Consider the following 15,160-nt stretch of genomic DNA (forward strand, 5'->3'; position numbering starts at 1 on the left):
GTGATGAAAAGAGAATGAAAATGGGAGCACGAAGGGGGAGGCGGAGAGCTACATTTATGGAGTTGAATGAATTTAGTCCCATCTCTATGTGAGGAGACGTGACGTGACTACATTGCGAAATAAATGGTCTCTCATTCACAGCAGATTGATAATCTATGGGTCTCTCCTTGAACTGTAAGCATGGACTGTAACTTCAAGAAGCTTCAATCCAGATGTTTTCGAGCAAGACCATTACATCAGACCAATCAATGCTGACCAAAATCTTTTGAACTGTGTGTTTGCACAGTTGCCCGATACAAATCACTAAAAATCAAATGCGAAAGTAGAGAGTTTAGTTCAGTTTAAACTTTAAAAAAAAAAAAAAAGTGGTTTTGAGACTTGTTCATACTCTTCTATCTCAACCCTCTGAGGTCTACGTCACAGATGACAACCCTAACCCTAGTAAGGAATGTGAATAGTTTTCGATATGCATCAGTTAGACTGATTATTTTTTCCTTGTTCCCTGATTGCCAAGACTTGAGAAAACTATTTTAAAAATACAAAAATCACACACAGGGATTGCCTAGGATTAGAGTTGGGGTTATGCTGGAGCTGAGGTTGTCATCAATGTTAATTTAGACCTCTGAAAGATTTTATAAAGACTTAACAACAATGAGAAACCTTAAGAATTTCAATCAACAGTGCAGTGATTAATTCAGTATGGAATATTCAAGGCTATGCAACACTATTAAAGGGTAGTTAAAGAGAAACTGTTTGCATCCTCAAATGCAAGCCTCAAATTACTTCAGATTTATGTACTCAGTACTTGTCTAACACTAAGACCTGTCTCTGTCAGGCAGACCTGAAATGAGGGTCAGCAACAATGTGGCAACCAGAAACTGTACAATTCAAATAAAATTTAATGGTTATAATGGGAGAAATAACCATGGCAAAGACCATTTTCAGAGGAATATTTTTGTTCGTTTGTTAAGCAACTTAACAATGACCTTTGACTCAATTGAGAAATTAAGAAAAGGATCTCAAGGAATGAACCGGTGTTGTATCCGCACAAAACAGTTTAGCAAAGATTTAGTCTTTAGGCACTTTGTTACTAGCAGTCCGTGAGAGGAACACACAATTTGTTCCAGTTTCTTTATTTGAATCCATGAAAAATGCCAAAGATAACACAGTTTGACAGGCATAAAATAGCATTTTTGCACCAACAAGGTCATTCCCAACGAATTATTGGCTGAAAACTCTCAGCATGGTGAGCAGTGTGTTCTGAAATGATTTGACAAAACTGAAGAAGTAGAGAACAAAAGAAGTGACATACCTAAAAAAACAAAAAAAACAAAACTTGATAAACCAGATAAATGATATCTGAAAGTCATATCTTTAAGAAACAGGATCAAAATCCAACAAAGACCTGGTACAGGACAAGATGCACGGAACATTCAGGTGATCCATGTAGTTTTTGTTGAAGCCTCATCACATCCAGTCTCAGTGGAAGGCTGGATTTCAAAAAGCTTTTCTTAAGGAGGAGAAACGGGAAGAAAAGCCTGATGTATGCCAAACTACACAAGAGTTTAACTGAACTGGCAACGGGTCTTATGAAGTGATGAATCCAAATGTGAAAGTTTTGGTGCAAGTTGTCTTCCAAATGTATAGAGATCAGGAAACGGGTACAACAGCGAGTTTCTACAGCCATCTGTAAAACAAGGTAGAGGCTCTGTCATTGTTTGGGGCTCCACTTCAGCCAGTGGTGTTGGGGATCTTGTCAAAAGAAGAAGTGTACCATCAGAATATGATCTACCATGCAATACATGTCATCTGTAAAGCATCTGATTGGGAAAGCTTCATTTTTCCGCATGAAATAACTCTCCCAGTGCAGTAAAAGCATACTTGGATAGAATACACACTGGAACTTTATCAGTCATGGACTTGAGACTGGTAAAAAAATTACAAGAAAACTCACCTAAGAGAGTTCAGGCTGAAAAACTTGTCTGAAATTATTTTAGCTTTGTTAATTTAGACTTAAAACTTGACTTGGACTTAATATTTTGAAACACACAGCTATTGGAAACATTAACAACTTGCATTTCTTCCTGCATTTTACTTCAGACTTGGTCTGGACTTGAGTTTAACACTTAAAGCAACGCTAAAGATTACTTGAATTTGTCTTCAGTTGTTCAAGATTAACTCAGACTTGTGCTTTAAAGCTGTAAAACTGCTTTTTCTCAGTTATCACTATTCATTTTCTCTAGGAAAATATAATTAAAAGCCCATGCCCCTGGTTTAATACTCATACTGCCTCGCCACACAACAAGGTTGAATTTCAAAGACTGAACATGCGATTGTAGATGAACTTCAAACATGATATAAAGCCAGCATCCACAGTGTTAAAAACTTCCATTCAAGCCACTTTCATCTGGTTTTTCCTTCCATCTAAAAAGCCACTCCTGTGGTCTGATCAATACCGTTTCAAATTTTTATCAGACAGAGAACAAAACAGACACAGCTACACGCAACCTTCAAAGCCAAGTCCCCTGGATGCATAATGGAAAAAAAAAAACCTAACAAGCCCATCTCTCATTAACATTCCCCCACAGTCACCTTCAACAATGCATCTGCCTTTCTGCGAGTGGCAGCACTCAGTGGGGAGATGGATTTCTCTGTTCTCGTGTTGGAATATTTTAATGTGTCATCAAAGTGGCAGCTCATTCCTGGCACAGCGAAACACTAAGCCAGAGCCAAACACTGGAACAAGAAGTCTGTCTGAGGGATAATATTAGCATACAGCCTCTGTGGTTTGATACGAGAACAAATTCAGACAAGACTTTATTGACTCTGAGGCAGCCTGAATGGTGCAGTGATTGTAGGCCTTTGTGCCACTGGCATGAAACAAGAGATTGCAGTATAGGCTGTGGAGGCATGTAGCGTCTGCATGAGTGTGTGTGTTTGAGGGTAGCTTCTTTTCTCCGACTCAAGCAAAGCACCGTGAAAAGTCTTTTACAATTTTCTTTAAATCTTCCTTGGCTTTTCAGGCCTGAAGAGCAACCAAATACAACAACCTCTCTCTCACATTTCAACCTGTTCATGGAAACTGGAAATCAGGTGCAGTCAAAGGTTGACAGTTTGACAGGAGCAAAAGCAAAAGCAGCAGTGTGAAGCGCTTCTTTAATGTAAAGTTAGCTGTTGGAACAGTATCATTTACATTGTACCAAAATTCTCAAAACAGATAGCCACAATATTCTACCATGGTCTTGCTGCAGCATGACACCACAGACAGTAAACAGATGGACCTAGGCCTCACAATGTTAGCTTTATTAAAAAACAATCTTTGAACTTTTGGGTGGAGAATTTCACTCACCAAAATCGAAGCATAAAGGTTTTAGATGGCTTGTTCACCAGCTCATATTATTTCCCAGCTCGTTCCATTAAAATACTTCAAAGTTAGCAAGGGCACAAACGCTCACTGGTTAGCAGTCAGGTGAGGCCTGATGGACACTGATCAGTTACAGCTGCCTCTGCTATTAATGCCTAGTTGAAGCATGCTAATCCGGTGAAAGCTGTAATGTTCTAGGAGGAAATGGAGCTGATAATGTTAAGATTTTCTTTGGGAGTGACCAGGATGAACAAGATTAGAAATGAGAACATCAGAGGTCCAGCTCAAATTGAAAAAGAATGAGTGGCAAGGTCGAGATGGTTCGGACATGTGCAGAGGAAGACCTCAGAGAAGATTCGTGGTTGTAGTGAAGGAGGACATGCAGACAGTTGGTCTGACAGAAAAAGACAGGGTGAGATGGAGGCAGATGATCCACTGTTCTGACCCCTAAAGGAGGCAAATGATTGAAGACATGTTGAATCAACTTGAGAGAAAATGGAATAAAAGGCAGCCAACATCTAAAGAAGAGCTTTGAATGTCTTTCAAAACGTATGGAGAACTATTCCTTAAGACTACTTAAGAAAATCACAAGAAAACATGTCTAAGACAGTTCAGGCTGTGTTGAATAATAAAGGTGGTTACACCAAATACTGATTTTCAAGTTTTTTTTTAATTGTGCAAACTCTGTTTAAGTATTATATTCTGTCTCTCTACATATGCTTGCACATTTTAATAAATCACAGCAGCTATTCCCCATCTTCCTACCAAAATACAAAGCAACGATGTGTAGTTTGTAAATACAGAAAGCAATTAATAGATGAATGCAGAAAGATGGAAATAGCCTAAAGATGTTGTTTTAGAAATGTAGAAATAAATTCAGTATCTGATTCAGTGCATTAACTAGGAGAGCCAACATGTAGATTGTAGATATCGAAAGATTTATGTGCCATAGCATGTTCATATAAGAGCTGTCTGTAACCATATAACCACCATCAAACTGTAAAATAAATAAAATAAGATTTATATATGGAAAAGACTCCGACCGCCTTTTCTAGCACGGGGAATAATGATGAAGTCAGTGAAGCGGTTTCTTTAGTGCTGCGGTGGTACTCAGTCTAAAGTCCACAGCATTCAGAATGAAACCATCTCTTGTGTGGTTAAGAGCGTCCACACGCAGCTCTTCACACTCTAGTTCCTCTGAACCACTGTTAGAAAGACAGCTCTTGTACTTTGCTGCACTTTGCCGTCCACAGCCTGTGTGAGTCATTTCCTCTTCAGAGGGTCTGAGCACTTCAGCCACGGTTCAAAAAACTGCAGCGAGAAGAGAGGCTCCGGCTAAAGCCACAGCACTGGGATCAGTATTTTTAACCACCACAGAGCGGGGAAAACAAACTCCCCACATTAACGCCGCTTGGCTGTTAAACTGATTCAAATCCTGACATCCTCGTTCCTGCTAGTAATTAGGCGTGCGTGTCATTTTATGCTCTCGGTTACTTGGAAAGTGGGGTCACCTTTCACAGAGCCAGACCGTCAGTCACCACCACATGAAGCCCTGCCTCCGGCTTTACACCTGTTGTCTGCTGGGAGACACAGAAAAAGTGTGAGCAGTGCTAGCAGGCCCGGCCCTGCACCCTGATGGGGATATCTGATCCAGGGGTGGGCAACAGCTGCAAAGTGCTGTCAGCACTGTGACGCCAATCACCCCTTTAGATCTCGCTTGCCCATGATGTGCTATGACTATAGAGGAATTTGGCAGAAAACAAAATGTGTGAGGAAACTGTAAATTTGAAACTTCTGAGAATGCAGCGTGATAAGATGAATTACTCAACCCTCTGTAAAAAACAAAACAAAAAAACATGGTCACCTTGCACATGGTTTACTCCCTTAAATACTAAATTACTCCTGAAAAAGCAGCTGCAGACTCATGCACATAAGTCACCATGGGGCGGTGGTTGTGGTGGGTGGGGGGTGTGCAGTGAATTTAATGGGGGGAAAAAATCAAAATATGAGCTACAGTTGCAGCTATTCACCCCCTGATGACACTGGTGATATATTTCAGAGCTGATGAGAAAAACAACTTTATTTCAAGTCTCACCACAAGAAAACAGGAAGAAAAAAAAATGCTTGCTGTAGTAATGAGGAGAAATGTGGCAGGGTTAACGCCCACCTTGCAGATTGTGCACTGGGCCAGTTGTCTCACTGTTGAATGATTTCAATTCTGCAACTGAGTAATCTGTGACTGAATAATGCTGGCAGCGCTCCAGCGCAGCTAAATTGAAAAACTTGGGAGTAATTTGGCCCGTGATGAGAAAGAGATATCTACACTGCTGAGTTTCTACGCTGGATTTGTGTTGTTTTATTCATGCTCGAACGCTGATAAAGAGCCAACTGTAAATAAAGGAAGGGACGCTGAGTCGACTGACGCTGTTGCAGACAGTGTTCGTTTCTGCACCAGCGAGATGTATTCTTATTTGTTTGGTGAGATTTGAAGGTGATATTTCCCCTTCTTTGCCTTCTTGCTAAAGGTTAGATGAGAAGATTAAATATGTAGCTGAGGTATCAGCTTAGCATGAAAACAGGAAACAGCTAGATATGCTCTGCACAAAGGTAACTAGAGACCATGCTGCAGAGTGATCCCACCATAGACGATATAAAACAACGACATAGCCACTGTGTTATCACCAGTGTTGGTCAAGTTACTTGAAAAAAGTAATCAGTAACTAATTACTGATTACTTCCCCCAAAAAGTAATCCCGTTACTTTACTGATTACTTATTTTCAAAAGTAATTAGTTACTTAGTTACTTTTTAAAAACATGATTTACAACCTGAATAGCAATAGATCTTTCAGCCCAGTTCTACTTTTTCTGCATAATCCATCATATAAAATGTAATCAAATGGAAAAAGTCTCTTTTTAAATTTTGTTTTATTAGTTTTAATCTTTTAACTTTATGCATCAAGCAAAAATTAAATTATATGCAACATTCTCTGACTGGAAGAAATTTGTTTAACATTTAAACCTATTTTCTGCACATTCCAGCACATATAATAAAATAGGTTTTGTGTTTACACTCAGTCTTTCAAATAAATGCAAGTGAAACACAGCAGAAAATAAATAAAATCAAAGACTCAGCGGTCCTGTTGCTCTATTTTCACCTGTATAGCAGGAGTGGGGCGGGCGGAGGTTTGCCCTGGTGCAGGTGTGCCGCAGCGGTCAATGGAAGAATCCGCGAGTTTCTCTGTGAATTTCCCATTACGTGGCAGCGTACTTGGTGCTTGCTCGGAAGTTTATGGGTTTTTTTCGCTGTAAAAAGAAGTTTTCTTCCCACGCAGTGAGCAGCGGATGCTAATGTTTTTGTCACTTTTTACGGAATCAAACTCAAAGTAAGGTCAGTACTTCTACGCTTTAAACGCTGCACGCTCATACTCTCTCCCGCACTCGATATATTATCCATTGTTGATCTGCACACAGCTGTTGCCACGAACGTCGCACTCGCTCACGTCACTGTCATGAGACACTCTCGCAAAAAATCACGGTTTTAGTAATGCAGTCACGCAGCGTGCTTACGGGAAAGTAACAGTAATCTAATTACCTTTTTTGCAATAATAATCCCTTGCTTAAAAGCTAGCTAAAAGATATGGATCTCTCTAGTGATTCCTTAGTCTGCCCCAGGACCTCCTCCTCGAAGGACATGCATGAATAACATCACCTAGGAGGAGTCAATGCCATGTACCTCAAGCTAGTTTTGGAAGCTGAAGAGTCAACCGCAAGGATTTTTGCCCCTTGACTGCCACCCAACCACAAGGCACCAAACTCTCAGAGCCCCTGGTGTGGTCGGTGGGCCTATTAGAAGGCAGATCAGTTTAGCTTCTTTAACCAAAGCCTGGTCCTGCCCTGATGCTGCTGTCCTGGGCAGGCTAAACTAGATCTTTGATTTAAGGTTGCAATCCACCAAGGGGAGATATCCACTTCATTAGATAATAAATTAAGTTAGATCATCCTGCTCTTTTATCAATTTTTAGAATTATTTCTAACATATATTTATTTCATTTTTTCATTGATCTGGATGCAACATTTTCAGTCTGATAAATACTCATCAAATTGACTTCCTAAACTTGGGTGACTGGAGGGTTCCCCAACCTTATAAACAAGATAGTTGCATAACAGTGAGCCACAAGATTGCACATTAACTATCCTGAAACCAACTTATTAATCCCAAGGGCTGTTCACAAAGAACTGGAGAAATGACTGCAATCACAGCACTAAAAGATGGCAAATATTGTACTCTTAGGCCCCTTCTTTGGTTCAGAGGTGGCTGTCTGCCTTTTACAAACCAGTGCCCCTCTCCGTCCAGGATGTGCACATCCTCATCATTGAAAGAGTGGCCACACTTGCTTTAAAGCTTATGGCACACAGTTTTTGTGCTGATGTTAATGCCAGAGGACGTTTAGAACAATCACCTATTCACCAAGACCATTTCTGATGAGGCTTCAGTGAACAATAGATGGATCAACTGAAGGGCCTCATGCATCTGTCAGATCTGTGTCAGGTCTTTGCTGCCCTGCCCCGCCACCCGCTTCTTAAGGACATCAGTTTTAGATATTGTTCATCTGCTGAGCTTATTTTTTAACCCCTGACACTTCTTTTGTCCTCCAACTGTCTATTTTCCTCCAATCTTTTAAGGTCACACTGGACTGCTAAGTGATAATGAATTTTGGCTAATATTTCTTCAGGAAGGGCCTTGTTGGTGCAGAAATGCTATTTTGTGCCTGTGTTGGCCTTTACACTGAAATGGGAACAAATCATGTGTTTTGTGACAGGCACTTTGTTACTGGCAGGCTAAGGATTACAATCTAAAACTGGTTCTTTTATGGAGACACTGGTTCATCCTTTCACTTAGGTGCCTTTTATGGTCATGATTCATAGGTTTGCATTAAGTAGCTTAGCAAAACAAAACAAAAAACCCTCAAGTACAAAAACTGGACTGAAATGAGTGAAAAGGTAGCCAATGTCCACAGAAAAACTTTGAAAGACCTTCAGAGTTTGTTTAAGCTGACTAATAACCCCAAACAAAAATAAAGAAATTAAGGGCACTGCTTTTTTGGGGGGGTACAGTACTCCATCTCACAACTAAAATCTAAAGAATCACACTTGTGAGAGCTATCAATCTTTCCTTACATGTACAGAATAAAGTAATGAGTATTTTTGAAAGATCCGAGTCAGTTTTAGTAATTTGACTTAAATTTTAACCCAAAGACTTTATTTAAAACATGGGTAAAACATTGGTGTGGCCGACTTATGTAGCCAGAGCTTAAATATCAAACTACTAATAGCCTACATTATTTATGACATTCATATATGTGTAATTTGAACATACTGTTCGGTAAGACTTCCAATGTAAATACCAGTGAAACTGCTTGAGGAATTCAGTGTCACAATTTTTTTGACCTGATAGTGGGTGCCTAAGTATACCCCTTACATTTCTGACCATGTATAAGTAAACTCGCAGATAAACCAAAGTTAACCTCACTTGTATTATCTGTACAGTTTGGCAACCTTGAAAACACCCACACAGACACACAAATATAAAAGAAGGGTCTGAACAAATCACATTTAATGCCCTGGGCTTTATTGTCTTATTTTAGTGAGTTTTGTCACATTTTTTTTAGTCTTTTCAGCCTCCAGGTGGGACAAGTAAACCTCAAGGATATATCCTGCCATTGGACTGGGCATTCAGATTCTGACAAAGACGAGAAGCACTACTAAGTAATGCTGCCTTTGTGCCTAACTCTTCATAGAAGAGAGAACATAAAATTCCCCAAAGGAAGGCACCCAATACTTGTGGTTTTTGGCCTTGCAGCCGTCTGGAGATTCTTTTTTCAAAGAAAAAAAAAGAAAAAAAGAAATAAACAAAAAAGAACTTGAAGAAAGGGGAAGAGAGGAGAGAACTGATGCTTTCTCACAACTCTCTGCCCCTTCATTAGCATTTTTTGTTATTAAAAACTGGAATGACGAAACACGTACAGCGATTACTGTCCATTCACCTCCCTTATCACCTATGCATGAACAAGTAACAAACAAACAAAAGAATGAAGTCTTTCAATGAACGAAGGCTTACAATCAAGTTTACCACAAGAGAGAGAAAAAAAAAAATACAAAAATAACTGATTTTCTTTTACATAAAAATGTTTGTGGGATAAAACAAATACAAAAACGGGGGACTCCGCTTGCATGAAAATGAAGGACAACCCCATAAAGAACAAATAAAATATAAAAGCAGCATTGATATTCATCAAAACCATCAAAAAAAAGAAAATACAATAGTGCTTAAATCAGAAGCGGCAGAAGCTTCTGGGAAGAGACTTCATCCCTGTTTTGTTACTTGTAATTGGGATAATGTTAATGGAAGCCCCCTGAAGAGAGGAGTGCCTCTCCATGAGGGAACCACACCACCTCCTCTTCAACCACCTCCTCCACCCACTTCTCCTGGCCTCCAGGTCTGTATGTATGTATGTCACCACTGATTTTAACACGATCCACAGAGAGAAGCACGGGGAGCCAAAATAAATCTGTGTGTGTGTGTGTGTGTGTGTGTTTGTAGGGGGGGGGGGTGAGACCTGCTTTGTGTTCACAATATACAAAAATACCCAGGAGTCCGTAGCTACCTAACATTTACTACAGCACAGGAACCAACAAAAGGTACAGTGTACAAATAAAAATCAAAACAAAACAAAAATAAAAAAAAAACAAAACAAAGAAACTGTAAACACAGCACAATAAATAGATAAAAACAGCAGGCTCCGCACCATGCACATGATGTAATAAAACTCTTCTCTATACAACTCGCACGTCTCTCACACTCGCCACAAGTTACTTGGCTCACTTTTTTTTTTCCTTTGACTCCCAAGTGCAAAACATCACAAATGGACAGTTCTGTATTCAAGTAGTATATATACACTGGGTGGTGGGGAGGATATTACAAATATGAAGTTACTGTACAGATACTAACTTTGCCATATTCATAATTTACAGGTGTCAATATTTTACTTTTAACAGTAACAAAAAAACCCAAAAGGGAAGAAAGAAAAGGTTTAAAAAGTATGAGAGAGATGAGAATTGCGAGCGGCCGCGGCCACACGTCCCGTCTGCGAGTCCGAGTCCTGCCGTCCCTTTTGCATTCCCGATGCTACGATGCACAGCACCTAAAGAGCGGACTCTTTGCTGCACCGCTACTACGTCACCTCCATGGCCACTGTGTTGTCTGCTATATTGTTCAGTGCTGGCTTCTCTTCATCGTGATTTTCCCTGTGGAGACAAAGAAAAACATTAATCCCTGCTGTTCTTCAAACTTTTCTCTCACAGACTTTGTGCCACTTGTGGCTTGCTGGCAGTTATTTTGGTCATATCTGCCAGGTCCAGCTGACTACTTAAACCAGGGATTCTGTCTCGTAATGCAAAAGCTTTAGCGCCTATCTCGAAACAAACATGATATAAAAGTTAATCTGAGACTTCTGCAACACTGACAATCTTACAATAAAGTCTCTTGTGAGTTGTTTTGTACAGTCTGTGTAATATGTGATGACTGAATGAATACATATCAAAATATCTCTTCCTCTATGCATGTTTATGTTTCTTCAATTCAGGTAGGTTTATGTTGTGTCTGGGCAGCTTTGGTTCTGCTGTAAACTAATTAAAGATTGTGACAGTGTGAAGTCAGTCAAAACAACAACAACAACAACAACAACAACAACAACAACAAAATGAACAGAAAGCAATGCCACAAAGTGTAATGATGCTGAAATCCTTTAACTCTGAAAGGGTGTGTACAGGTAGGACGGAAGGAAGTGATGTGGCAACTACGCCAATAAACAACAGGGGGAAAAAATATTTAAAAAAAAATTGTAACTCCAACTCGAGTTTTGAACTGAAGCAACGAATAGTGCCGACTGATATTACAAATGTGACCAACTGTCATCTATGTAGTGATCAGCAGCGAGTTTTACTCAGATTGATCCAATATGCAACCTCTGAGTGCCAAATCTGCCTAATATTTCAAGAAGTCTGTCCAGCTGCCTATCTGATGATATTTAGATCAGCAATTCTCATATTTTGGCTAAAGATTCTCTGGGCTGTTACCAGTGTTTCCCCAGTCAGTGCCGGGGAAATGCTGGTACATGTGTAAGCCTCATTAGTCAATATGCAGTTAAGGCAAGGAGCCTGTTAATGTCACTTCATGTCCTGAACAAAATTAAATTCCCCTGAATGGAAAGTCAAAACCTCTTTCATGGGGGCTAAAAAGAACTGAGCACGAGCATGTAGGGATAAACCCTTACCTTAACCCAGGAGTTCTCAAGCTTTGAGGCACCAACAGATGGGGGATGACAAAAAATTGAATGGAGAAAAATTTCTTGGGGAATTAAACATGACATACTACTGCACTGAGGTCTTTTTCTTTTCTTTAAAAAAAATAAAATAAAACTCAGCTTGAGTGAGGAAATAATTTGTTGGGGTGGGGCATAAAAATGTTTTGCTTCTGAAGCAGAGCATGGGAAAAAAGCTTGAGAGCCACTGCCCTGACCTAAACCTTCTTTTCTTCAAGTGTTAGCACTTAATCAGGCTTTTGAAATTGTGTGAAAAGAGACGTTGAACTAAATGTAATCACAAAACTAAAAATGGTTCCCATAAAGATAGCTGGACGTGGTTGTATTTTAATTGATTTTTTTGGCTTCGGTTTCCTGTTTACACATGACAGCAACCCAAACCCATACATGACTGCCACAATCTCACACAGTGATCATATTCATATTTCTTTATGGAGGCATGTGGGACATTTGTCCAATGCTTCTTATAGGGCACAGCGTAAGTACAGTACATATAACAGAACTTAGCAATTTCATGCTTACTCAGCATTATCCCAGTTCCCTTAAGCTTAACAATAAAGATTAGTAAAAAACAAACTTATATTTACCTGCCACACATTAGAAATGCTGAGCAAAGCCTCACCTGGAGCTCATGTCCATGGATGTTGCTCCAGATACTTTGGGGATCTGCAAGTTGGTGGTGGTGGACAGCTTTAAGGCAGAGGATGGCACATTGCCAAGGGTCCGGGGGATGTGGCGTGCAGCCAGGCTGGCGGCCGACGACACGCCCAGACAGATGTTGTTCCCGAGGAGGACCTGAGTGGTGGCAGGGGTGGCACTGGCAGCGCTGCACCCCAGGAGCCCCAGTGCCGCTGCTGCATGAGCGCCGGGGTTGGAGTTGAGGGAGGTGGGGACGGCATTTGCGGGCGAAGGGGTGGCCGAGTTGGAGGAAGGTTGGAGGAAAGTGGGGGCTGCGGTGGTGGTAGTGTGCGTCGTCTGGTTGGTCTGGTGATGGGCTGCTGTTGTGCTGGATAGGTGCAAACCTTTGAAAACACCTGGTGGATGAAGAAAAGGTCTCATGAATGCAAATGATAACAGCTAATGTAGTCAGGCAGCCACACAAACCTGGAGCTATAAAGTTCCCTGTGCAATGACAAAATACCATTTTAGATCAGAGGTGCACCTGCACAATCTAATGCAATCCTAACCAACAGTGCTGCAATAACTTCCATCTCTCTGAAGCTTATGTTAAGTTTGTTGACACTGTCAGAGGTGCTGATGCAACACTATGGTAATTGTGAGGCTGTTGGCAGCGTTATTTTTGTTGTTGTCGCTTGCTTTTTTTTGGGCTTGTTTTTTCTCCCCAGCCTCTGAGGTGACATGAATGCACAATCTAAACCAAGTATTTCCAAAAATTGAGCCCTAAAGACATTACTTTAAATTGGTCTCTCCAACTATTACGTATCCTGGAAATTGTCCCTAAGATCTTTGGCTCATGCTCCTTTTAACATAAAGATATATGCACATAGCGACTACATATTTGCGTCACTTACCTGCACCTGGGAGGATCCCATTGACTCCACTCGTGACTACCGGTACTGGGTCCTCTTTGGACTTACAAGCCAGCAGCTGATCCGTGGTGACGAGGGCTGAAGCAGCAAACTGGGCGCTGGCCTGGTCTAATGTCTTGGATATGAGCGCCTGGAAACCAGAGACATGTAGAAAAAAGAAAACGTGGGTCTGTGCCAAATGCTTGACTCCTGTGTTAAAATGTATGAAACTGCTGAAACAACTGAGCTCAGCACTTTTGCTGCCAAAGCAGCTAAGGGCATTAATGCTGCTCGTGGGAATGAGGATGTGTCCCACTTCCTAAGGATGAGGGAAGTGACCTTCAGCTGTAAATCAGTGGGAGAAGTCTGGCTCATTTAGTTTGACTACTTGGCCAGAAAAGCACATTTTAAATGTGCCACTTGGTTGCAGAGAATGACACAAGTGTTGAGAATCATCCCAGCAATTCTGGACAGAATATTACACTTCTGTGGTAATACCACCTCCTCCTAATCCCGTTGCCTTCTTAATACTGGACAGCTACCTGCGTCTACTACAATAAAAAGGTACAGAGAGGGTATTAGTGTCTGTCTACACTGACCTGTGTGTTGGTAGTTGTAGGAACAATGTTGGCTTGTTGCTGCTGCTGTTCGCTCTGCTCCAGCTGCTGTTTCTGCATGAGGGCCAGCTGCTCCTGGTGCTGCTGGTACTGCTCAGCCGTGAACACTGTGTGTGAGATAAAAGGCAAGGGTGAAAAACAGGATGGGGGAATGCGCTTTTTCGCTTCAACATTCCTTGGAATTAAGGGCTGACACCCACATCAAAAAAGAAATCAATAGGTTACATCACTACTTATTTTCCCAATCCCTAGTTATCACATGCAATTACAGATGCAGTATACATCAAAGTGATACAAGAAATTCTGTTGATTCAGTGAAGCCGCAATTAATGTTTTGCACAGAAATCATGTATTTCAAATTTGGAAAAATTTTGAAAGATGATAATAGTCACTGATAAGTTTGAGCCCATTTAAACAGGGTCCCACATAACCCATGGCCATGTGACGGCAAAGAATTTATTGAGAGAGCTGATTGGCCACCTGGGACTGTTTCTCCTCTAATCGCAGTTACAAATTTACTTGTGAAGCAAACTGGCTGAAGCAACACTTACTAATGAGGATTTTTCTTGTATTCAGTATTTTCATGTTAATGAAATATTTCAAGTTACTGGGAGATTGCAGTTTTGCTTAGTGTGGAAACAGCAGGAAAGTGATGCTGGTGGTGCAGGCCTCAACATTATTAGCATATAAGGTTGAGCCCAATTGGCTTCTACACAGCAGTAAAGACTGCAGGACTGTTAAGGGTGTGTGTTTATGCTCCAGCTGTCAGCAAGCAGATTATGGTTGTTAAATCAATTCCCAGATAAAAATGGATCCTGAAAATGCTTACTATTGGATTATTTACTCATTTGTGACAGTATTGATACCAACAGTGCTGTCTTTGCCTCCTCCAGCTTACACACAACTTCAGCTAACACTGCTGCCGACAGGCAGGCACACAGTCCCCCTTCACTAGCAACTGCAGTAGTTCACCTTTACAATGCTGAACAACACAAGAGGTCACTACTCCTCCTGTTTCAACTCCTTTTAATGAACACTTATCCATAATGTTAACCCTGGCTGGTGCATACATACAAGCCACTTTTAGCAGCTACCCAACAGTAACACACCCAGCTTCTGGGAGTCACAAGCTAGTTTACTCCTGGTGCCTGTTAAAGGCTCAGATAATTGGCAGATTATGGAAGCTCAGGAAGCTCATCTGGCATAAAAATCAGTGACAAATTAAACATGTGGATTAATGTGCTCTGTCAGCCTTTGTGGAAATAAGG

At 40.8% G+C, this 15,160-nt stretch overlaps 1 protein-coding gene across 3 annotated transcripts in view; it reads right to left on the minus strand.

The window, feature by feature from the left end:
• Positions 1-8,972: 8,972 nt before the first annotated feature.
• LOC146380584 (enhancer of polycomb homolog 1-like) overlaps positions 8,973-15,160 on the minus strand; it is a 37,217-nt gene continuing 31,029 nt past the window's right edge. For 2 of the 3 annotated variants that reach the window (XM_084939780.1, XM_084939778.1), the window contains 4 exons: positions 13,875-13,999; positions 13,279-13,426; positions 12,369-12,780; positions 8,973-10,670 (listed from right to left, as the gene is read on the minus strand). In XM_084939780.1, coding sequence (XP_084795906.1) covers positions 10,598-10,670; positions 12,369-12,780; positions 13,279-13,426; positions 13,875-13,999 — 758 coding nt within the window. In that variant the 3' untranslated portion in view covers positions 8,973-10,597. Of the gene's footprint in view, positions 10,671-12,333; positions 12,781-13,278; positions 13,427-13,874; positions 14,000-15,160 lie in introns of all 3 variants that reach the window. The other variant, XM_084939779.1, reaches the window with a different exon arrangement.

This window comes from Perissodus microlepis, chromosome 9, assembly GCF_051167445.1.
Source record: "Perissodus microlepis isolate ML-2025 ecotype Zambia chromosome 9, ASM5116744v1, whole genome shotgun sequence".
Taxonomy (NCBI): domain Eukaryota; kingdom Metazoa; phylum Chordata; class Actinopteri; order Cichliformes; family Cichlidae; genus Perissodus; species Perissodus microlepis.